This window comes from Phallusia mammillata, chromosome 2 (assembly GCF_965637545.1).
Source record: "Phallusia mammillata chromosome 2, kaPhaMamm4.hap1.1, whole genome shotgun sequence".
Taxonomy (NCBI): Eukaryota; Metazoa; Chordata; class Ascidiacea; order Phlebobranchia; family Ascidiidae; genus Phallusia; species Phallusia mammillata.
Window position 1 is genome coordinate 13,749,006 of NC_137253.1, and position 24,875 is coordinate 13,773,880.

Sequence of the window (24,875 nt, forward strand, 5' to 3'; positions counted from 1 at the left end):
ATGGCATACTATACAAGAAATCCAAATTTCAGCCAATTCTGACACTGTTGAAAAACTCACCCATTTTAGGGGGCTAGCGGGGTAAATACTGGGGTTATCAACAAAAACAAAGTGGGATGCACATCTACATAACTATATCTACCATCTGTGTAAATTTCAGCCAAATCCATCAAACATCTGATCTGATGGAAAAACGAGTCGGACAAACTTTGGGAAGAAGAAAAAGAAAGAAAAAAAAAACAATTTGAGTAAAATCAATGTGTCCCCATCAGGGAAGGGGACCCATAATTAAGTGATGACATTTTTGAGCCACCCACTGCACACTGAGAAAACATATAGCCTGTTGCAGAGGCATTAAGGCATTGGAAACCAGATGTACAATTGTTTCACTGCCGGGGGCTAACTGGTGTTATGTAAATTAGAACAATAATGTGTTGTGGACAAGGGGTATGCACATACTTTGAAGTACAAGGCATAATAATGGGTTTAAAAGTATCACAACACGAATTATAAAAAGCAAACTATTGAAGCCAATAAATTTAGGATTGTGAAAATTGCAAACTGGATTTTTTTCACTGCCAATCATACCCTTAGATGTTACTCAGTAGAAATAGCTCTCAGTGCAATGAAACACCTCATCCCCAGACAAGGGGTCCAATACATGGTGACTGCATTCAAATACTCAATGAATAGAGCATGGCTGTATTCAAATACACCAATACAAATATCGGTTTATTTTTTTTATCACTTTACTTTTTGTTAATGCTAGTTTGTTCCACTTGTTTGATCAACAAAGAGTGTCTCAAAGTTATTTAAATTTCTGCACTTGTTAGTTGGATACACTAAACTGAATCCAAATTTTGACACTGAATAGCCTAGCAGTTTTTCCAATCCACAGCCCCCCAAAACCTAAAATTATAAAAATGAATATACTTGCAAGAGTTTTATACTTTGTTGGTTGGTGCATTATTAAGTTTGTTAAATAATATTATATTTTTTTGGATTCACCCTTTTTTAACCTGTATAATGTGCCAAAAACAACCAAATATGGCTTGGTTTTACATGAAAGTAGTACATTATGTCACAACCAAAACTATTTGTGTTACTGTTCAGTAATATAAAGCAAAACCTGTTAAATGAGATTACATTGTCAGAGGTCACTAGGCAATCAATTTGTATTCGAATTGATTTTGTAAAAAAATGTTTGAATGTATTCTCAAAAACTTCTGTTCAAAGGAATTGACAATTAGAGCTGGTAGTCATGTATTCAATATCCGATCTCTATTGTAGTTTGTAGAGTTGTTTGCGGACAAGATACTTTACACTTACAGCTTACATTACAAACAGACAGGAGACACCCACGCATATTAAAACTGCGAAACAAACGAGGTTCAGTTGGTTGCATGGGACAAAGATAAAACCACAGGTTATGTTAGGGAATTTAACTTTATGACACCACACAAGTTCGCTACCTTCTGCACCACAGCTGCGCACTGCCTTGCTTGCACATTGTGGAAAGCGGTGCCTTCGAAAACAGCAGGTCCACTTGGTGCGCTAAGTGCGTTTAGTCCGCTGGTACTTCGCTTGGTATACTGCAGGTAACTCGTTTTAATGCTACAAAGCCCGTAACTAGTGCAGGTAACCTGTTTTGAAGCGAGGAAACTTGTAGTTACTGCGACGTAACGTAATAATGATGTAGGTACGGGTTTTAATGTTTGGGTTAAGGTTAGGTTTGAGGTTAGGGTTAGGGTTAGGGTTAGGGTTAGGGTTAGGGTTAGGGTTAGGGTTAGGGTTAGGGTTTAGGGTTTAGGGTTTAGGGTTTAGGGTTTAGGGTTTAGGACTATCGTAACACTTTTCCAGCATTATTTGCGTGTTTTAACGTTCACTGGAGTATTTACGATTTGTCGTAAAAAAACAGGACAGCTGCAGTATTTTCGAGTCGTAACTGCTATGAGTTTAATCGCACCAAAGAGAGTTACCTGCACTATTTTTAAGTTACGTTGCACGAAAAAAGGTTACCATGCGCACCTAGGGCACCTGTAGTATTCGAAGGCACCCTGCGGAAAGTAAACAAGATTGCGCTAGCCGCTAATAACATCTCATAAGGGTAATTCCCAATTATGCTTCTTCTTTTAATGCATCAATGCGCACAAACAAATTTTCCCAAAAAAGGGGGTTTAAAAAACTGGCAAATTCATGTAAAAAGTTTAGACATTTTTGTGTCGGAAAAAATTTGGATTTTGTTTTGTTCGGGTTACAAATGTGAAAAAAACACATTGAGCTCGAACAAAGCAACGGTGAAGTACGTAGCCTACTTTTTTTAAGTAGAGCAAAAACATATCCTATAATTCGATGTTGCCCATGTGTGATTATACGCCTGTTGCAACGTTTTGCAGCATCTAACGCCTACAATATTTTGCGTGAAAACCCTATTCGCCGTTTTATACTCGTGTAAGGCCCGCGCGGTTTCAAACAGCGGACCTACATAATCTTCTAATATATACCTCAACATTATGTAAGCGTAGTAGCTATAAGTTCACGTGACGAAAAATCCCTTACATTGATTAGTTGGTGTGATGAATTAGCTTGGTCGTACTATTAGGTCACATCTTACCTGCCTTGTCACCAGCGGTTTGTGATGAACTTGAAGCCAGGTAAAATGCAGCCCAACACAGCAAAATAGAATGTAACATTTTACATCCCACGGTTGATCTATTGTAACCTGCAATTTAAAAAAATCTCGTATCAAATATTCTCCCTAATAAAACATTATACGTCGTGCACAAGTTCGTCCATGCAGAAACTGTTAATAGTTTGCAACATCACGCATGGAAAGTATTAGCCAAACGGAAGTAAGCCTGGTGAGCGCCTTTCTTCAATCGGTTGTTTGTAAATCCAAAAGCAAATTGCCGTGCGCGACAAACAATCAGTGAAAGATTATTAACAAATCACATAACACACCAAACGACTCTTGGTGGCCATATACAATTTAGGGCAGGGCTGGGCAACCAATTGTTACTGTAGGGCCAATTATAAATGTCAAAATTGGATCGCGGGCCGCACATTTTTTTTATGTGCATAAAAAGTGATTTGGCATTGTTTCTTGCCAAATATGCTTAACTGCAACTATAATTTGTATTTGATTAAAGCCACATTTTGCCAGATCGCAGAAAACTAGCATCAGGTGCATTAAACAGCTCAAAAATATGTAATAATTCGGCTCGTTCGTCAGTACTTTTGAAATCCAAGTGTCTCTGCGGGCCGCACAACCTTTAATGAAGGGACGCATATCGGTCGGTTTAGCACTTTTACTTTTTTTCGTACTTTTAAACCCTATACCCCAGTTATTTGTGACGTTGACACTTTTCTCTGAAACCTAAAGACCACAAGATGGGGTACCTGAGTTTAGTTAAACTTATCTCGTTTGGTAAAGAAAACATTGCCACACGATTGCACTGAAGCAATTACCAAGCCGGAAAAAGCTGCACGACGTTGAAACGTGAAGGAGCGCAAAAAAGTGGCGGACACAACTGGTGCATATTTTAAGCGTCATGTGACGGGAGCGCACAAGTGAGTGTAGCGCAGTTTCTCGTCTTTTCTGCTTTTCTGTTTGAATAACTTGATATAAAATAAGTTATTTATTTTAAAATTTAAATGTTTAAAATGTCAGCTGCAACGGCAGTAAAAACAAATAATCCGTTATTTACAGTTTGCTATTCGTTTCGCCGTTGCCCTAGTGGAGTCACTGAAAAATTAGCAAAATCATTGCTTTAATCGTCAAATTTAATTGTTAATCAAATACAATTAAGCCCGAAAATCCGCGTGAATGCTGTACAAAACAACCATTCGGCCGAATTATCGGCCCCTACTGCATCAAATTATTTCTTTGACCGCTTTTTGGCGTCGTTAAACGGGCGATATTAATCGAAATAATTACCCCCATTTAATGGCCGGTTAAGGTGTCTCGAAAAACCGCTAAATTCGCATAAACACGGGGAAGACCACATTATACCTAAAATACAGAAAGAAGGGCAGGAACTAGACCGAATGATCCCACATACAGACATGTGATGTATATACCGAATCGGCGAAATTTCGATTCGGCCGAATCAACCGAATCGTTTATGATGTTACGCCAAGTCGTACCCTACGCGTTTGACATGAAAACATAAGTTTATCTACCTGGCAATTATTACAGGATGGTTGTGTTTCGTCCTTATTTTGGTTCTGTGGGGTATATAGCCTAACATTGCCTCAATCATGATTGCCAACCCGACAATGAATTACTGATTTTTTTTTGTCTGCAATTGGAAAAGCGATATTGTGTTAAAGAATATAATGATAGACGCGATTTTCGTTGGAACTAAAGGTTGCAGAAAAGACACGTTTACGCTTTAAATGTGTGTTTGTAAAAGATTCAGTTTCGGCCGAATCGCAATAAATTATTCGGCCGAAACCGATTCTTTGCAAAAGTGGCCGATTCGGACGGATAGATTCGGCAAACCTAATATTCGGTACACCTCTAGTTTCAAGTATGTAGCTGATTTATCTGTGCAAACGGAAAACGTTTCTAAATTGTTTGTGACCCTATAAGATTATCGAATGGTCAACAAGAGTCGCTCGATGAAATATGCGATTTGTTATCAACAAATTATGTGTGGATAATAGGTGAAGCAAAGGGAAAAAATGACAATTGTCGCAAGAAAACTGATTGGGACATTATTATAAAAGTATCTCAATAAAGCGTTAGATTATCTCTTCTACTTATTAAACTTCGCCAACTGCTTTTTATGTACAAACAACTGATGAAGAAGGCGCGCCGACTCACATCCGTTCGGCTAATACGTTCCATGCGTGATGTTGCTCATATACTGCGCATGCACTATTAGCAGTTTCTTCGTTGACGAACGCGACACTTTGACTTCCTACTATACGACGCAGTTAGGGTGGTAGGTTATGAGAACAAATTTATACGTAAGTACTTTTTAAATTTCAGGGTACAGTAGATGAACTGTGGAGAGTAAAATGTTTACCTTACTTTTTATTGTGCTGTGTTTGGCTGCATGTCACGTGGCATCAAACATGAACTCGACACAAACCGGTGGTGACATGACAGCAAGTGGACAAGCAGAAACAGCAGGTAATGTGTGATTTCACGATCAAGCAAATTTAGCACAATGAATAATCAAACCAAAGGATTCTTCGTCACGTGAAGTTGGTTACAGCGGTTTACTTAACTTAAAGTCATTCCTTAAAAATCTGTTTAAAATTTTGAAATCTGTTTAAAACTTTCTGTTTAAAATTTTGAACAGCGCTAGCGCTTTTTAATAGCCTGCGAGTTTTGCCCAAAACGTTGTACATGTGAGGCATAGTTGCTGTAGAGCAGTGGTCGGTAACCGCCGGTCCGCGGCCCGGTGCCGGTCCGCGAAGAGTTCGTTACCGGGCCGTACAATTTTTCAGGTTAAAAGCTTTGAAACATTTTGCCTATGTATTCCGAGAATGATAAACTAGTTTAGTCGTTTTATTGCTGAATATTTGAAATTTCTGGATTCTGGTCCGCGATAAAATTTCGGTTTCAAAACGGGTCCGCAGTGCAAAAAAGGTTGCCGATCCCTGCTGTAGAGGACGTCCCTGCATTTTTGTATTTTTCGAGCTTATTTTTCGAGTGTTTAATTCATGGCTGTGACCCGACTAAAAAAAATCAAAATTTTATCTGATTAAAAAACTCTTCAGATAAACTTGCGAGTTTTTAAACCCCTTACCGTATTTGCTCGATTGTAAGCCGCGGCTTATATTGTTTTTTAGCTGCCGTTTGTGCGGCTTATAATCGAGGGCATATAACTACAGAAAGATGCATTAGGAAACAATCGTATCTAAAATTCCAGCGTGCGGCGTACAATCGAGGGCGGCTTACATTATTTTTTTAACACCTTAACGTGCGGCTTACAATCGAGGACGGCTTATAAACGAGGGCGGCTTACAATCGAGCAAATACGGTATATGGGAAAAATTCGTTTGTGCGCATTGATAGTTGATACATGAAATGAAAAATAAACAGGGAATTACCCTGAGTGATTTTTTTCGGTGCAACCTGAGAAGTCTCTGGTGCAACCAAAGAACTCTGGTTATAGTGTTCTTTGGTGCAACCATGTTATTGCTTGCTTGCTTTGCTTACTTCTGTTTTCACCAAAGTCCAAAAAATACTTTGGTCTTCACAATGTACAAGGCTACAAGCAAGGCAGTGCACAGCTGTACGGCACAAGTTTGCGTAATGTGTGGTGCAAAAACTTACATCCCAAAACATAGTCTGTGGTTTAACCTCGTCTGTTTTTTTGTGTTCGTTTTTAACAGAGTTTATTAGGGGAAGTGGTCCTTTGTTGGATTTAATTCATGCACTAAACATGTTGTAATTTTAAAAAATAAATGTTGGCTGATGACTTTTATTTGACAAAAATTGTATATCACAAAGTTATGTAGTTGCCGCTTTGCTGGGTTTTGCTGTAGGGATATTTCTGGTAATAGTTTGATTACATCAAAAAGTAATGTATTTTGTTTATCAAATAGGCATTACAACATTATATTTCAAAAGTAACATTTACTATTTGCTTTTGTTGTTGCAGTGAAATTATTGAATCTTGCAACATAGAAAATAAAATTAATTTTTGAACTGTAGTAGTGGTTAATCAAACTTATTAAAGTTACCTCTGAACCAATTTTTGCATTCTTTAGTGATATCTTGTCCCTCCCTTCCGCTATCAAATGGTCAAATTAGATGTCCTAAAAGTTCTTGTCCTGGAAATTCATGTCCATCTGCAACACAATGCACATTTTCATGTGACGCTCGATATAAGCTTTCAGGATCACAAAGTTCAACATGTTCTGCCCAGGGCACCTGGGATCATTTCTCAAATGAACCACCCACATGTACTAGTAAGAACATGATGTACACCCTTCACAACCTCAATGTTTGGAAACTAAATTCACTGTTAAATTTTAAAGATGTAATTTTAACTGGTGTATTTTATATGCATTAACAATTACAGCTCTGCGAGCAGATTTTTATTCTAAAGTGATTATTGTTCAATTGTTTGTTGTCATGGTTTTTCAGAAGCTAACTGTTGTTAAACTGTAACTGTCAAAAATATAGAATACAGTGAGACAGAGAATTTAAAGCAGATTTGTAAAGAGCTGTTAAAAATTCTTCTGACAATATTGTCATGTCCACTTGTTATAAGATGCTGCCTCATGGTATCCCAAATGCAAAAAAATAAAGTTTAATGGGGAAGTGGCCCTTTGTTGCATTTATTTATGCATTCAGTATGGTAAATTGCATGTTGCACTTTTAAAGAATACATGTTGACTGATGGCTATTTTTTTGACAAAACTTGTATATCACAAAGTTATGTAGTTGCTGGTGTTTCTATATTGATACTTCTGGTAATAGTTTAATTGCATCAAAAAGTAATGAATGTATTAGTTTATCAAACAGACATTACAACATTATGTTTTAAAAGTAATATTTGTTATTTATTTTTATTGTTGTAGTGAAAATTTTTGAATTTTGATCATAAAAAATAAAATTGTTTTTTGAACTGTAGTAGTGGTTAATCAAACTTATTAAAGTTACCTCTGAACCAATTTTTGCATTCTTTAGTGGTATCTTGTCCCTCCCTTTCGCTATCAAATGGTCAAATTACATGTAATACAAGTTCTTGCCCTGGAAGATCATGTCCATCTGCAACACAATGCACATTTTCATGTGACACTGGATATAGGCTTTCAGGATCACAAAGTTCAACATGTTCTGCCCAGGGCACCTGGAATCATTTCTCATATGGACAACCCACATGTACCAGTAAGAAAATAATGTACACTTTTGGCAACCCTGATTTTTGATTTTTTCGAAATTAATTTACTGTTAAATTTTAATGATGTATTTGGTGTGTTTTATATGTGTTAACAATTATTGCTCTGTGAAAAGATTTTTGATTCTAAAGCAATTATTGGTCAGTTATTCAGTTTCATGATTTTTAAAAGCTAACTTTTGTTAATTGTTAGTGTCATGCAAATGCTATATAGTTTAGAATAAAATTTGAAACAGATATATATGTATAGAGCTATTCAAAATTGTGCTGACAATATTGTCATGTCCAGTTGTTACAAAACGCTGCCTCAGGGTTTCTGAAATTAAAAAAATTAAGTTTATTGGGGAAGAGGCCATTTGTTGCATTTCATATATGCACTAAATACATTAAATCAAGGCTGGCTATCTTGAGATTTCTGGTATATAATAGTTTTTCTGGTAATTACATTAAAAAGTAATGTATTTTGCTTAATCAATTAGACATTACATCATGATACTGTATTTCATTTATTATTAATTTTTATTGTGGTTGCAGTTAAAGTTCTTGCACTTCGCGTTAAGTACCTTTCAATAATTTTTGATCAAAGTGTAGTTATGGTTAATCAAACTTACCTATTGACGCTACTAACCACTTTTGCATGTTTTTAGTGATATCTTGTCCCTCACTTCAGCTATTACATAGCTTTAATATTCCTATTTAAATTGGTGCAATTTATATGCATTAACCACTATAGCTCTGTGATCAGAATTTGAATTGCAAACAAAGTAACAAATGTTTCATGGGAGATACTTATTCAGAATAATGACAAACCTCATCGATTCTTTAAAGCACTAAAGCAGAGATAACAAGCTTGTGCAGCAGACAAACTGACACCAACACAATGATAAAACTTTAATTTACTGGCAATAAAGCCAATATCTATTTGGCATTACAATGTATTTTTGTGTTTTAATGTTCATGGTGTTATCATTCAAATGAATATGCCAGGTCTCTGGGATAACTTACTTTTGGTAGTCAGTTTCTGTCATAAACACATCAGCAAGGTAATGTTGTGGTTGTTTGTAAAAGCAAGGTTTGGTGCGCTTTTTCCGGCACTTACTATTTGACTTACCTGTCTCACCTATGTATTCTTTCTCCCACTCTTTACACCTTATAGCTTATATCTTGCCCCTTGTTACATTTGTATCCACCAGATGCTTTAGATTCGACTGCATCTTACATAGGGTGCTGACTATTTTAACTCCTACCACCATGCCAAAAAGTGGTCAGCATTCAAAGGATTACGCCTGTTACCTTGGTACCAGAGTGATATGCACATATTGTTTCGACTGAATTTGTTTTATAAAGCCCTAGTCTTCTGTTCTCTAACAATTCACTTGGTGTAGCTGTTTAATGCAGGATCTCATAACTTTTGCACTTTTGCACTTCTGCACTAGCTTGTTATTGCTGCTTGTGCGTTTAATAGGAAAGTTGTGTTTTTTTGAAAAAAAAACTTTTTTATGACCGATATCATTGCTGATACAGTATGCCTGGCAGAAACAACTAAAGAACTAACTGCTTTTTGCTGACTTTATTAAATAAACAATCAACATCAATTATGTATACGTTTGTTGCAGGGGTTTACTGTACAAATATTGTATTACAAAATGGTCAGATCTCATGTGATAATCAATGTCATTCAACTTACTGCTATTATGAAGGAACATGTACTTATTCATGTTACACTGACTTTGAGCTGACAGGATCATCAAGCTCAACATGTTCTGCTCAAGGAACCTGGAATTATGCCACTACAAAACCTACATGTGTATGTAAGTTAATAAAAAATGTACCAAAAATTTGATGTTCAGTATATATGTACTTTTTTGACTTGAAATAATTTTTAGATCAATGGAATCGAAAGTCAACCTGTGAGTATTTCATTGGGAATTCATATAAAATCCCCTCAAAAGCTAAATCATTTTGCCAAAGTCGTCGATCAACACTTGCAATGTTGAAAACTGATGCTCAACTCAAATATGTCCAAACTTTATTAGCAAGAGGCTTATACTATATTGGCCTTTCTAAAACTGCTGGATCTTGGAGTTGGGCAGACAATTCACAACTAGGCAGAAGTCTAACAGGTAATGACAAATTATCTATTATCCACCCTTTCTGAACTGACACAGGTTGTCAACAAAATTAACACCTAATCCTGGAAAACAAATTATGTCTATGCAGTGAAAATATTTGAGATTTTCTTGGTTTATATGTACTAATTTAGTAATTAGCACTATACTATCGTCTAATCTAAAACATTTACCATACTCATTGCTATGTTCCTAAGCAGCATATAAATAAATTCTGTGTTTGTCATAACTATCAAACCCGCAGATTTTTTTCTAGCCTATGCCTTGACATATGGTCAATGCTTGGTGACAGGTTGATTTGGTACTATGCCTTTAATAGGCTCAGCATACTATGACTGATTTGGTACTATACATATTAATTAATTTTGGACTTATTCACTGTATCTATTAAAGTGAACAAAATTAAATCTGTTGTGCCAAAAATTTAATTCATGACGAAAGTTTTTTTAGAACCATTTTATGATTGTGGTACAATATCCACAACAATCCTTGGATCTAGACCTTGTACTGTTACAAGAAAATTTGTTTGTGAAAGAGGTAACTTGCCTAGCCCTTGAAGTGTGTCAGTTTTTTCAACCACTTTTTACAAAATTTAGCTGTTCCTCATTCTTCACCATGTACTCCAGTCCCTTGTAAAAACAGTGGGACTTGTACCGTTTTTGGTTGCAGCTACAAATGTTCTTGCTTAAGGCAATATGTTGGGTTACAATGTCAATCAAGTATGTGGGTTATGATGTGAAACAAGTTGTTTGTAATTGCAACAAATCGCATTTTTATCAAATGTTTGATCACAGAAATAATGGAGATTAACACAGCTGGTTCAACTTTAAGGATAGCAAAAGGTGAAACAGCAACATTAACAATCCAAATCATAAATCGATCAAACAGAAGTATTGTGTGCAAAGTAAACAAAGGAACTTCAGTGAAAAAAAAATGGACTGTGTTTAAGACAACAAAAACAATCAAGTAGCGTTTGTGTCATGTTCTTAATAACCAAAATAGTATTGTTTCACTTTTTAACTAATCATTTGTAATGAACATTGCAGTTATGAAACAGTCTTACAAAAGAGCACAGACTATGACATCTCATGTTCTCTTGACACTTTTAATCCGCCAATTGTTGAAGCAAAGCCAGTTTTGGTATATGTAACAGGTTTGTTTTGTTATACATAACAATGCCTTGTGATGCAAGGAAAGAATGTTAGAATTTTGTTGGTTCTTGCTAATATACAAAACATAGTTTTTAAACTAAGAAGACAGAATTATAATGATAAACTATACAATACAACAAAGCTAACAGAAAAATGTGTATATTTTAGTCAATCATGTAAACAAAGCAAACATTATGTTGTATTTGCGATATAATGTTTGCTTTATTTACATCTTTGATAAGTTGATAGATAATTATTGAACTGATTTAACATGTAAATAATTAATAAACTAATTCTTGTCTCTTTACAAACAGTAAGCAATTCTTTTATTTGTAATGCTTATATACACACTAAATATACTAAATACTGATGCTGATACAAGTACTGTAATAAAACAATGGCAAACAGCAGAAACTGGTGAATAAGTGAAATTAATGTTCTGTTTCATAAATTAAATATTTCACTGACGCTAATAGTTTGATGCTCTTTTTGAGTATTTGTATATTTGTATCTATTTCAATTTTTCTATTTTGGTTGTCTTATATAATTATGTTGCTGTTGTTAACCTGTCTGTTACAGAAGCATCTTAATTGGTTTTTGTCACTTTTTAGCAATTTCTAATAGTGGTAAAAATTTGTCTCCTAACATAGACTGTAGGTTGGATATGATTGGTATCCACAATATGACAGCAGATTTTTATAGTCTAATATTTATTATCTTGTTTTTAGAAAAAGCTGGGGTCCGAGCTTCAAAGCAAAAAATGACAGTGTTATGGAATGAGACTTTGACAAATTGTCCAATAGCTTGCTACACTAGTGGAAATCCATTGCCTCGAGCCTCTTGGAAGCGTGGAAGTACTGAAGTGCCATTGACTGGTGATGTTTATCAATTACAACAGTTTACAAACAAGTCTTGTTTGAACTTTAGGAGGGTAAGCCGTACTTATTAGCTCCACTTAGTTGCTATTTATTTTTAATTTGCCACTTGATTTGGTATGATGATTTAATAAAGCTAGGCCACTTTATACACCATGTTTTACACTAAAAGAGTATAACTCTAGTACAAGGTCGAATTTGATAGTACATTGTATTTAAAGATTTGATTGTAAGGTTTTTACTTGTCCCAAAAATATAGGCCCAAAAACATGAAAAATGTTGCCGTTGCACTACAGCAGCCTAACATTGTGTTACTTTTTTCAACATCACAATTTGTTTTCTTATTGAAGCAAGTCACATGGTTTCTTGGGTTTTTTATTTTTTCACACCCATGTCCCAATGTATATTTTGCAGCCTGTCTTTCCAAGTGGAGGAGAATATCAATGCACTGGAACAGTTAGTGGAAATACTGCTGCAACAAGTGTGAACATCGCAGTAAAAGGTATAAAAAAGTTTTTCATGATTTTTCGTAACATTTATGTGCTGCTGGAACAAACAGATTCGAACAGGGTTTGGGTTATTCTGTTAACCGTGTTTTTTTGTACAGAGAAAACTAGTTATTCACATCAGTTGTTTATGTGATGATGTGTATGCTAAAACAGGGTTGCCCAACTCAAAAATACTGCCATGCCAAGTTTGGTTTTAAAATGTATTGACATGAAACCGTTTATTTTGTGTATGTGACAAAAATACAAATAGTTTGCAACAGAGCTTAAGTTTAAATTTTATTAGTGGGTAAATAAATTACTGGACCTAAGGCCTAATGTTTACCATCAGAATGTTTGCAAAAGCTTGTGTGCCATTGTCAAATGCTCTACATGCCACATTCGGCATACATGCCACATCAAGTTTACAGAGCTTTTCTGGCAAAAGTATTTTTATTCCGCCACATGTTGGACACCTCTGGTCTAAACAGCACATGTTGTTAAACACATGCTCGTTTGCAATGCCCAAACTGAAGGTGCTCTGACATGGAAGACACCCAACAAATATATATGATATACTTACCCTTTTTACTTGTTTAAATTTAAGGTTTTAATTTGAATCTGTTTTGTCTTTCTGCTTTTGTAGTTTTTGGCAACAAAACGATAAATCCATAATTTTACGATATCCGATTATCTTTGCTGTATTCATAACAAATGACAGGCTATGGTTTGGGATTTTCGGTCCCTATGCAATTATGCAATATGCGAATAAACAGATTTGTCCGCAAACAATTAACTTAATTAGCTTATGGGAGAATATGAATGTAATTTGGGAATAAAGTATTGCTTTTTTAAAGGTGCACCAAGATCAGTTACTTGGAGTATAACTACACATGTGCCATCATCAGGCAACAGTGTCAAATTTCTGTGTCAATTTAATGGTGTTCCAAAGCCATATATCTCATGGAAGTTTGCAAACGGGTCAGAATTGCCTAAAACAAGTCAATATGTGGTAAGTGTTTTCACACCAAAGTCAGGCTGTACTACTTTTTCATGGTTTTGCTTTTGTGTTACTGAGAGCCCAAGCATTTAAATTCACAAGCAAGTTCTGTGAAACATGTACATCATTAACCAGGTCAATTTGATTTTCAGGTATCCACTGTTAATTCTTCACATGAGTATGAAGCAAAAAGTGAACTAAATATTTATGGGACATTGTGTAAAGCTACTGCGATGCAGAAGTTTCAGTGCTTTGCCACAAACTCCTATACTCATGTACCTGTGCAAAGTGGAGTATACAACATATTGCGAATAGGTAAGTAAAACATACCTGTACACTAACTGTGTTAAACCCTGTGCCTAATTTAGTTTTTTTGCATGTATTTCAGCTGCTACTTCTTCTTCTTCTTATTCCCTGACTTGCAGTGAAGCTGTGTCATATTGTCAAAATCAAGGTCACAGTCTTCCTTTAGCAACAAACATGACAGATTTGAAGAGAATCTTTGTCAGTGAGTATGTTTTACTGTAAGTTGATTAAGTAGATATCGCATAACACATTTTTTTTTCAGATTCTGGCCTTGGTAACAAGTATTTTTGGATGTCATCAAGTTCCTTGCAGTATTTTCCATTGTGGCAATCCTATTCTCATCCTAGAAACTGTTTTAGAGTTGGTGCATATTCAAAAAATGACATCCATGCTTCATCCAGTAATAAAAATAGTTTCGCAAGAGCAGTCTGTGAATGTAAGTAGTAGTAATTACAAAAACTGCAATAATGATTGTTAAAGAAGTCTATTGTCATGTAGACTTATGTTTTTTTAAACTATGCTGTCTAATATGGATTGGCTGTAACATTCAAATTTGCATGGCATAGCAGTGCAACAAAACCACCCTGAGTGACATTTAAAAAAAATATAGTGTGTTTTAAGTAACAACAAAGTATGCTGTTGGTGTCATCATTTTTTTAAATATGTCATTTTAAAAAAATATTCTTAACAAGTTTACTATGTTCACAGTGCCACCTGCTCCTGCATCTAGTTTTAATGTGAGCAGTGATGAATGTGATGGTTCAATTATCCATGTTGAATGGTCTCTTATGGCTGGTGCAAGTTCATTAGCACACAAGGTTTACTACAACAGTAAATACAAGTCAGTGTTGTTGTTTTTCCTTGAACAATCTATTTGTCCCAACTTAAACCAAGGAAATGTACATTGTAGTGTTTGTAACTAATAGTTTCAAAATTATGTGAAAGGAAAATTCTACCAGTTTTTATTGTCTTTTTGTTAAATACAAAAAAATTCAAAAACTGTTTTCATTGTTCAGAGTTGTATTGCTAAATCAAACAAAGACCACCATAGCAAGTTTAAACACCAGTCAAACATATGATATATCAGTAAGTAATTATGTGACTTTGAAGTTTAGACATGGAAGTTTATAACATGTGTGAAAAGTTTCAACCAATATATTTGCTGATACTGAAAATGCAAAAACACTCAATTTTGCTGATAGCTATTTAGTAATTTGCATAAACATAATGTAGTGACCAATTTTAATTTGGAGCACCACTTTTAATTATGCAAATTCATGTGTATGATATATTAAACTAGTGCATTTTTGCATGCAAAGTATTTGCTTTAATGTGCTTTTTGCCAGTAATCAATTTCTGCTCGTTAGGTGATGCCAATGTTTGAGGGATGTCAACTTGCTTGGCCACTACAGACTACCCCAATTACTTTGTCCAAGATTTCATTGCCTACCCCTCAAGTCACCATTTCGCTGATTGGATCCACATGCAATGTATATTGGAATGTTAATGATACAATTCATGTTGGATCATATCAGGTACTAAATAGTTTGGTTTGGGTACTGTGCCCAAAATCCATAGCAGTAAGATCACAACCCTGTAAAAGCAATAAAAGTCACTGATTTTTGCCAAATTGGTAGCACCACTGCATGCATGCAAAAGTAAATTATTAAGTAGGACATGGATTATATAAATTATCTACAGTATTACAACCCTGCAAAAACCGTCTAACATCACAAGCAATGAAGGTCACTGTTTGCGCCGAATTAATAGAGCCACTACAGCCCCAAGAAAAACCACAAGGGAAAAATGCAACATATTGTTTTGCAAACTTTTAGGTAACCTTTGATGCACAAATTCGAAACAGTCGTTCAAATGAACCTGCTCAACAACACACTATCGACAAACTTGATCGAAAGTTAACTTACTATGGAATTAAAAATTTGACTGCCAACACAAATTATTCTGTTCGAGTCACTGCTCTCCCATTTACAAAGTGTTCCAGCAAGGTACCTGTGGCCGTTTCCAATTTTGCTTCAGGAACATGCATCACTCCAACCCAAGGTACTGTGTGACCAAAATTAGTTTCTTAACATTTCAGTAAAAGTTTTGACTTATTTCTGCAAGATAAACATACAATAAGCTTCAATTATTTAAAATTTTGTTTTTTTATTTTATGTTTAGGACCTTCTCAGATTTCGTTGCCCACTATTCCGGGTTCTTTTGGTAATAGTGCAAAGATTCGATTACCTGCAGTCAGTGAAAGAAATGGTTTGATCAGGTATTTGTTTCAGAAGGTTTGACCACTTAGGAAATTTGAAATAAACGCATGCAAGTCATTACAAGATGAACATGCATTCATAACCGAGATCAGGCTGATGCGTTAATGCAGAGCAGCGATCACATACACATAATCATAGTACACCTGGCGCATTGAATACTTCATACCGAACCAGTTTGGTGACCAGACTTTTTGCACAGGGCTAGTGCCAGTCAGTTGTGTACCATATATAGCATATTTTTTTTCTTGTTGCAGTTGTTATGTGCTGGTGATGTTAAAGGTGACGAACAGTTCGCAAAATGTCACACGTAACATCACTGATATCAAGCAAGGAATTGGTGTTGTTCGGGATGGAGAACATTACATTGCTGTTGCAAGAAGAAGGTAATGTCCAACGTGCAACGACACTGAATCTTTTGGCTTATTGATTAGGTTTCAGCACGCCATATACATTGTATTGTCTTGTATAATTTTCGATTCTGGACAAAGAATTAAGCTTATTTGTCAATTGACAGACACAAATACCTGTTTAAGCTGGTTAAGAAGAAATTAACAAACTAAACCTCACGAGAAATACTTCGACAAATAGCACTAAATTTTGTTTCAACATTGTTTTCAGTGGAAGTGCTGATATAACACTGGGGGACGGAACATCTACATGCTGTGACGCAAGTCAGGCGTCAGGTATTGGAAATTGCCAGAACCAGACCACAAGCCGCCAACGACGTAACGCTGGTAACGTCATCCGTGGACAAAACCGCCCGTTGCAAAATGAAGCCAAGTACCAGTATTACGTGATGACTGCAACTCCTGGAGATACTGGCACTATATACACTGCAAGCCCTATTTCAGAGCCTGTAACGAGTAAGCAAAAACTTTTTTTAGATCCTTAAAAATTGCTTAAAATATTCTCCTGTCATGGGATAAATTAGCTTAATATAACATTAAACACACTATCTTAAATTTGGCTCTTAAATGTCGCTTCAGTTCCGATAAGCAATCGTTTTTGTCCAAATTTTCTTTGTTAGCTGTCTGGATATTGAGCGCAATCGTATTGTTGTTGGTAAAATCCGTAGATCTTCTTGGCATTAAGATGAAAATAACTTTAAGCATTAGCTTCAAATTGCGTAAAGACTAGTTTGCATTTCTATCTTGGACGGGTTTCTCTAAAATATGCAATTTACTGAAAAACGTATCAAACTTGGTAAATGTCAACGGTTATAGAACTTTAAGGGTTGGGTAAGGGTTTGTAATTACAACAACAGTATAAATCTCACATACCCATTTTGGACTAATACGAGTTGGAAGTGGTAGTAAAAAGGATGTATAAAATTAAGTTATAATGTTAGTGTGATGACAAACCTTTACCCCGACCCTAATAGCCCTACCCGTCAGCATTTTCATACGTTTTACTAGTAGTTTGCTATAATTGCGTATTTTAGAGTAGCCCATCAAAAACCGCAAAACTAATTATTACCGAACACTAAAAAACTTGAAGTTGTACTCTGTTGATTTTTAGGTGCTGCTCCACAACCTCACAGTTCCAGCGATCTGGGCTTGTACATCGCTCTTGCCATTGTTGCCTTATTGGTTATCATTGCCATTATCCTGATTGTTGTTTATCGAAGGTGAGAAACATTTTTTCCTGCTCGATTTAACTACCTTTTCCGCTTGACATCCCAAACTCTATTCGCAATTCCCGCAGTCACCATTTTAAACCCTTACGTTATCAATTCAATTCCAGTAAAATCGTATAATACCTCAGCCAAGCGGATTTAGATCTTAGTTGTTTAGTTTACCATTTGGGATCCAGCAGTGCCACAGTCTTATTGTTCTTCAAATAAATTCGAGCTTTGGAAGTTGGCAACCCCGGTCATATCTTGATTGATTTCAGGCCTATACGTCGCCGTCTGCGAAGAACCAAGTCAGGTGGAGCAAGAAACGGAGCCGCAAGAAACGTGAACCAGATGCGACCAGTCCGTCGCCCTAGCAACCGCGAAGGTTTGTGCGGCAGAAGTTGCCAAACGCAATGTCTTAACAACTTCAAAGTAAGAGTTCCAGCACTCACACCAGGCGCCGTTAACTTTTATTTTTAGATTCGTTTGAGAGTGTTAGTGGTGATGAAGATGCGATGAACCAAGCTGGAGAGAAACTCAACGAATTTTTTATCTCGGCCGATTCACTTCTTCAAACCTACAAGAATAAGCGAGCAAAAGAAGATCGACTGTTTGTCGACGAATTTAAGGTAATGTAGCTTTTGGAAAAAACACAAATAGGTACCAAATTAACGCAATTCATGGTATTTTGAATTTCTTAATTGCACACACCTGCATTTAGGCAACAGTTTTTGAAGGACTGCTGTTTGTAATAGTTATTGAAAATAGGCTTTTGTAATCACGAAATTTTATTGTTTGATCTTAAGTATAGACCGTCGCTTTCCAACAACTTTATTTTCGAAGTAACACACTTAATTCTTAAATACTGTGTAGTTTGGAAATGTGGGTGTATTTTTTCGTCGTTTTTGAATAGTACACTATTTGATTTAAGCATTGTAATCGATGCAATTGTTGTTGTTTAGAAAGTTTTGCCTGAGCTTGTGACAAAGGCAAAAGTCAGCACGGAATACGGAAAAGTTGCCCAACAGCATCGAAAGAATCGCTTTAAAAACATTCTTCCAAGTAAGTAGTCTTTGTGTTTGGACATGATGCCCTTTATTCTTTTTATTCAATTATATTTTTGTGAAACTACCGGTCATTGACTGATAAAAATAAGCCTTAGGTGTAACACAGTTTGATAAATGTACCCGAAAGGTGACTAAACTTTTCACTTTTGTTCGGGTTCTATTTTGGCAATGAAACGAAACTCTGGTGCAGTTCGCCACCTTTGTGTCGTTGTTCCTAACTTTGATCAAAACGTTGATGGATTCAATTAGCGTGTTTCAGTTTTCACTGCAAAGATCACATATACTGTTTTTTTTATTTAAAGTTACAAAGGCCACAAAGGCGTGAAATTCGTCACTTTTCCTGCCTTTCAGTATTGTTGGGGTCAGCTGCAATGACTGTATGAAACCCGACGTATTGTTGTAACGTAGACTTGATGACCATTTATGGACTGGATGGTCCATATTTATCGATTTAACTTCCTTGTTTGTGTTGGGTACGACCTCATTTTGCTCCGGCGAAGTGTTTGTTCTACCTGCATTTGATAAACCGTCGTTCGTTTCGCAATTTAATTTTACCACATTTTACAACAGACTTGATTAACTGAAAAACCAGAACTTAACCAGAACTGAAACACTTAACTGTGTCCGTGACTGTTTTTTGTGACTTAATCAGCGTATATTAGCATGTAGTGTCGTGGGAAACCTGGTAAATGCAAATAAGGTGACAGCGACTCTTTAATTACGTACTTCCTGCAACACATGTGCTTGTTTCACTGGTTTTCTCAATGTCATTTGCATAATATTAATAAAACAAGCGTTATACGCATCTTACGGTTTGAATATCATTTAAAACGATTTACATACCGAGATGATTTCACATAGAAAATCCATACAAGGTCATAGTAGCACTTACTGTGCTTTGTATGTAATGAGTGAAGAGATATACTGCGCGAATTTCATAAAATGGTGATTTGTTTGTTTCTGCTTTTTCAAATGTTTGGCGTGTTATGCGTAATCTTGTAAGTCACAAGTTGGACTGGATCTTTCTTTTTCCGTTTCAGGTGACGAAGCAAGAGTTGTTCTGAGCAAAAGCTCGGACGTGATGTCAGACTACATCAATGCCTCGTACATAAACGTAAGCTGTTAAACAAACCTGGTGTTTTTGTATGTGACCTCACTTGACCCCGTGTATGTGATGTCAGGGTTACTCGGTGCCAAAGAAGTACATAGCTACCCAGGGTCCGACCGAATCGACTTGCAATGACTTCTGGCGAATGGTGACCGATAAAAAGTGCTCAATCATCGTCATGTTAACTCAACTTACAGAGAACCACAAGGTCGGGAGTGTATTTATTTGTCACCTACATGTATCTCCAATCAGGGCTAGGCCGTTTTTATCCAACGATTAAAAGGGATGGTCAACCTTCGTCACTGTGGGGTCAAATACAATTGCGATGATTAGATCGCGGGCCGCACGTTTATATGACACAAAGTGATTTTACTGCGTTGCGTACCAAAAATGCCTTACTACAAGTAAAATTCGCATTTGATTCTTGCAACATATTGGCTGGTCGCAGAAAAAAGCACCGGGCGCACTAATCTGCTCAAAAATATGTAATGATTGGACTCGTTTGCCAGCACATTTGAAATCCAAGTGTCTCTGCGGGCCGCACAACTTTAATCAAAGGGCCGCATGTGGCCCGCGGACCGCAGGTTGCCCACCCCTGACCTAGAGCGTTTGTATTTTTTTTCAATGTTTAGCAGATTGTGGTTTGTTACCTAGCATCACTTTAAAGTCAGGTCAGACATCAAACTTGATGCCCAGAACTCGGCTTCTGCCTCGTTTCGGTCTTATCGGACTTTTGCTTCCTGCTTACAGTTTTTACGGCGAAAATTGTTTCGTCTATTAGGCATTTTATCATTGCAGGAAAAATGCGTCAAATATTGGCCGGAAATAGGAATACAATGCCAGTACGGGAACTGCACTGTTATGACGACCAACGAATCGGCTTTTGGTGACGTCATTTGTAGAACTTTTCGTGTAACCATGTCTCGTTTTAACGTGAGATGTTATTTCATTGTTTTTGTTGCTTTTCCTGTGCTAAGTAAGCTGATGATGCTTTTTTGTCATGACTTGCAGAATCCATTCGAAGTAAAGCAGCTGCAATACTTGGGTTGGCCTGATCATGGCATCCCACATACAACCTCTAGTATATTCTGGCTTCACAAACTGGCTGTGGGAGGACATGCTGTCAGCGGGGGACCATTGCTTGTGCATTGCAGGTCGGAGGTTAATGTTGATAAACGCGAGTATAAAAACTCGCACTGTGTCGGTAATTCTGGGTAGCATTTCACTAGAAGCGTTCTATATTTTTCTTTACTCTTATAGTGCGGGTATCGGCCGAACTGGAACTTTCATAGCTCTGGACTTTCTTGGTGAACAAATGGAAGCCGAGGGGAGAGTTAACGTTCTTGCAGCTGTCTTTCAAATGAGACTAAACAGAACAGAGATGGTACAGACCTTGGTAGGTTATTGTTAAAATTAGATTTATGCACCGGTTTCATTTGGTATGTAGTCTCTTGTGGCCAGGCGTACTATGATCCATTTTTAAGTGTTTTAGCTTAAAAGATGTTCATGGTTGCTAACTGATGGTAAAGTTGGCGATTTTTTTACTCGTGACGCGCCGTCGATTTGAATTCGTTGCCATGGAAAGATACATTTTCTAGTTTAAGCCTAAAAAGAGTTAATTCTGTATTACGCCCATTGTGGCCAGCCTGATGCCAATACGTTTGCTCTTGTAAAGAGTCTACAGAAACTTTTTAAGGCTGATCCTAGTTATAAATATTCATGGCTGTTAAGGGTTTCAGTGGAAGTATTGCAGAAGCTGAAAGATAGAACCAGTGCCCTGACAATTCCTTCTTTATGTACCTGTAACAGAAAAAGCATATTTTTCCGCTAATGGTTTCAATTGTTTTTACAGGGTCAGTACGTGTTCGTTCACAAACTGATTGCCGAACTAAAGGCATTCGGAAACACTGACGTTGAGGCTTTTGAATTTGCTACTCAGTACGATAACCTGAAAGTGTAAGTGATTGTATCATTGTCTTGTAAATGTTACAAAAAACGACCTCCAACGCATTTATGCACTATGTCGTGACTTCAAAGTGAAAAAAGAACTATATGTAAGCTAGCTTGTGCAAAGTTCTACATTTGTTAAAAATGATCTTACACGGTTTCCTTGTAATTCATTGGTCGGCTAAGTTCAAATTGATAACACTTCAATATCACCCAATGACAAACCGAACGATAAATCTGCTTCTGCGGTATGCAAATGTGATACAGGAGCTTGATTGGGCTCGACCAAGTACATAGAGTTAAGGTGAATACTTGGTGCTAAATATTCATTTTGTATTTTTACCATTATTTATTAATTGGGCTTCGGTAGCTGTATTGAATTCGCTTCCTTGTGGATATTGTTTACTGCGTAGTCGTAGACGCTCATGTTGATTTTCGGCCATCAATCCTTGGACCCTAAGGATATTACATAAGATCTAAATAAAGCTCGTAATTGTTTTGTGCAGTATTGACGATTCTCTTCACGTCTCTCGTCTGAAAATTCAGTTTGATCGTCTGGATATAGTTCCTCCTTCATTGAAGGAAACAAAAGCGGGACGGAAAGCCATAAATAAAGCATTCAACGTCGATTCCTCGGTTTTGCCCTGTAAGATATCCCCAAGTTTAACTACTAATATTTAATAAACAAGTATTGCCCCACCAGCAGTATTTTGCAATTCAACCATATTTAATGGAACAATTTTAATTTCAAGAGGAATTTGAAACTTACTGAAACATGCCGTTTGCATTGCTGTAATGTAATGTTTTGGAGTAAATATTTAAGTTAGTTTGGTAATTTGCTCCAAATCAATTCTCGTTATTTGAACAGATGATCACAGCCTGGCTTTCGTGGGAATGCTTTCCACCGATAAAGAAATTCCGTATCTCAATGGCTCAAGTGTTCCGGTGAGTTAATTTTGGGTTCGAAATGTTTTTATCTGAGGACTATATAGATCAGGGACCAGTCCTCACACCCCAAGCCCCCCTCCCCCAACCCATTTCAGATTTGAAATTGGGTTATTTTACGCAGATAAAAAGGGACAAAAACATACTTATTGAGTTCATAAAAGAAGTGTTTTAAAACAAAAAGGTTGGATACCATTAAATGTAATTTTGAAGACTGTTAAGACCAGTTTTAGGGGCAATCCGTAATGTACGGGCGTTGAAATCTTATTCCGAACCTGAGGCCGCTGATGGGAATGTTTGTGCTATTGTAAACAGAGCCTAATATAACATAGTATGTCAAATGCCCATGTTTTCTGACCTTATACCCACTGTTTATTAACAGGCTTACAACTTCGGATTTTACTACATAGTGGCACAAAGTCCACCTGAGTGCAATCTCAACACATTTTGGCGATGTGTAACGGACAACGCCATTCACTGCATTGTTATGCTGGAAGAGGTAAACGGCACCAACGAATTGTATTTACTGCATAAGTAGCACACAGTGGCCACATATTGGACATATTGTATCAGCCAAACGCTTCTTAAACAAGAAAATACTTGTGCACAAGAAAATGCTATTGCTTTAAGTGTGTGAGCTAGTCTTTATTTGAAACTTTTTCGGTTTAGGAGTCTTCATGCAGCAAATACTGGTTGGGGCAGAAAGCAGCACTTTTTCCCGAGTTCAATGTTGAAATTGTGGGATTGAACAAGTGCCATGGATATTTGGAACGTGATATGCAAGTGACTAGAAATTCATCCACGGTGTGTTTCTTTGAATTTCTTTAGTTTTCATTTAATTAGGTCAGTGGTTCTTAAAGTATGGGTCGCGACCCAAACGTGGGTCGCGCAGGGTCAAAAAATGGGTCGCGCTATGGTGGTTCAATTCTATCCAAACGAACTATTACTGCATTAGGTAAAAACAAACGAATTTGCTTAATGTAGTAGTAGTAAAGTCCACTCACTCGACCACGTTGTACAGTAAAATGAACTTAATCATTGCGAAATACTGACAATAGCCTTTCAATTTTACTGTTACGCACAAGGCGATTGTAACGTCATAGCACGGGGAATAAAAGTTAATCATGCGAAACTGAACGTGGAGATGTAACAGTTACCGTTTAAGGATTAGCAGGTATTCGTACAAGGAACCTTTTTTAGATTTGGGATTCACTTCAATCAATGATCATGGTGCTGCAAAGCCACAATGTGTGTTGTGTTATGTAGTATTGTTGAATCGAACTCGTTAAACCTGCAGCCATTTTGACAGGGGCAGGCCCAGTGCGGCCACGACGTGGCCTCGAAATTGTTACATTTTTTGATGTTTGAGGCTTGGGTCGTGAGATGTTCATAATACTCAGATTTGGGTCGCGGTCAAAAAAGTTTGAGAACCACTGAATTAGGTTATCGGAATATGGGTCATTCATCAAAATAAATTTGAAAGTACGCGTATTTTAGTCAGCCGATTATTTGAGCAAAAAGCTGTTTTATTCAATCGAATCAAAAGAACAGATAAACATGTTTTATTCGCCCTAAACATTGCTGCTCGAAAACACTTGTTTCGTCGAATAATTTGTATCTCTCGTTTGGAGCTTTTATCAGCAGAAAATGTGAAAAGATCACATGCGTCGATGTACAAGAACTATTCAGATTTTTAATGACAATAAATATAAAGTACTAAAACACCCAATTTCAAGTAACTTTTTGATCATTCAACGCAGGTTTAATTCATGTGGTCTCTTATTGCTTTTATAACACTGAAAACTTCCTTTCGAAATTATTTTTTCCCAAGGGGCATTTCTAAAGTGTTTTTATCTTGAACTGTTTGCTTTATTGATAGGCCCAGCACCACGTCAAGCAGTTTGTCTTCAATAGCTGGAAATCCGTCCAACCAGTTCCAGAAACTTCCGCCTTTTTAGAAATCATATCCAAGGTCGAGCGCTTCCAAGCTGGCGCTACAGACGTGAGAGGAAAACGAATAATTGCTCTTGTACATAGCAGGTTTGTAAAAATTGTAAAACCATTCCTTAAGTTGTTTGTATTTTTGTAAAAGCTGATAACTTG

The 24,875-nt window shown here is 36.6% G+C and overlaps 1 protein-coding gene across 2 annotated transcripts in view; it reads left to right on the forward strand.

Annotated features, from left to right (window-relative positions):
- LOC145213917 (uncharacterized) overlaps positions 1-24,875 on the forward strand; it is a 115,177-nt gene that overhangs the window by 89,283 nt on the left and 1,019 nt on the right. The window contains exons 1-33 of one of the 2 annotated variants that reach the window (XM_080082325.1): positions 6,870-6,930; positions 7,655-7,855; positions 9,482-9,676; positions 9,752-9,988; positions 10,445-10,531; positions 10,591-10,713; positions 10,789-10,960; positions 11,041-11,147; positions 11,874-12,076; positions 12,435-12,522; positions 13,363-13,517; positions 13,658-13,820; positions 13,894-14,013; positions 14,074-14,247; positions 14,520-14,652; positions 14,828-14,897; positions 15,179-15,346; positions 15,647-15,872; positions 15,993-16,089; positions 16,345-16,473; positions 16,709-16,953; positions 17,609-17,717; positions 17,984-18,090; positions 18,186-18,334; positions 18,668-18,767; positions 19,813-19,886; positions 19,954-20,088; positions 20,679-20,813; positions 20,892-21,034; positions 21,141-21,276; positions 21,733-21,836; positions 22,334-22,473; positions 22,696-22,781. In XM_080082325.1, coding sequence (XP_079938451.1) covers position 6,930; positions 7,655-7,855; positions 9,482-9,676; positions 9,752-9,988; positions 10,445-10,531; positions 10,591-10,713; positions 10,789-10,960; positions 11,041-11,147; positions 11,874-12,076; positions 12,435-12,522; positions 13,363-13,517; positions 13,658-13,820; positions 13,894-14,013; positions 14,074-14,247; positions 14,520-14,652; positions 14,828-14,897; positions 15,179-15,346; positions 15,647-15,872; positions 15,993-16,089; positions 16,345-16,473; positions 16,709-16,953; positions 17,609-17,717; positions 17,984-18,090; positions 18,186-18,334; positions 18,668-18,767; positions 19,813-19,886; positions 19,954-20,088; positions 20,679-20,813; positions 20,892-21,034; positions 21,141-21,276; positions 21,733-21,836; positions 22,334-22,473; positions 22,696-22,781 — 4,512 coding nt within the window. In that variant the 5' untranslated portion in view covers positions 6,870-6,929. Of the gene's footprint in view, positions 1-6,869; positions 6,931-7,654; positions 7,856-9,481; positions 9,677-9,751; positions 9,989-10,444; positions 10,532-10,590; positions 10,714-10,788; positions 10,961-11,040; positions 11,148-11,873; positions 12,077-12,434; positions 12,523-13,362; positions 13,518-13,657; positions 13,821-13,893; positions 14,014-14,073; positions 14,248-14,519; positions 14,653-14,827; positions 14,898-15,178; positions 15,347-15,646; positions 15,873-15,992; positions 16,090-16,344; positions 16,474-16,708; positions 16,954-17,608; positions 17,718-17,983; positions 18,091-18,185; positions 18,335-18,667; positions 18,768-19,812; positions 19,887-19,953; positions 20,089-20,678; positions 20,814-20,891; positions 21,035-21,140; positions 21,277-21,732; positions 21,837-22,333; positions 22,474-22,695; positions 22,782-23,154; positions 23,272-23,441; positions 23,577-24,651; positions 24,813-24,875 lie in introns of those variants that run through there. The other variant, XM_080082326.1, reaches the window with a different exon arrangement.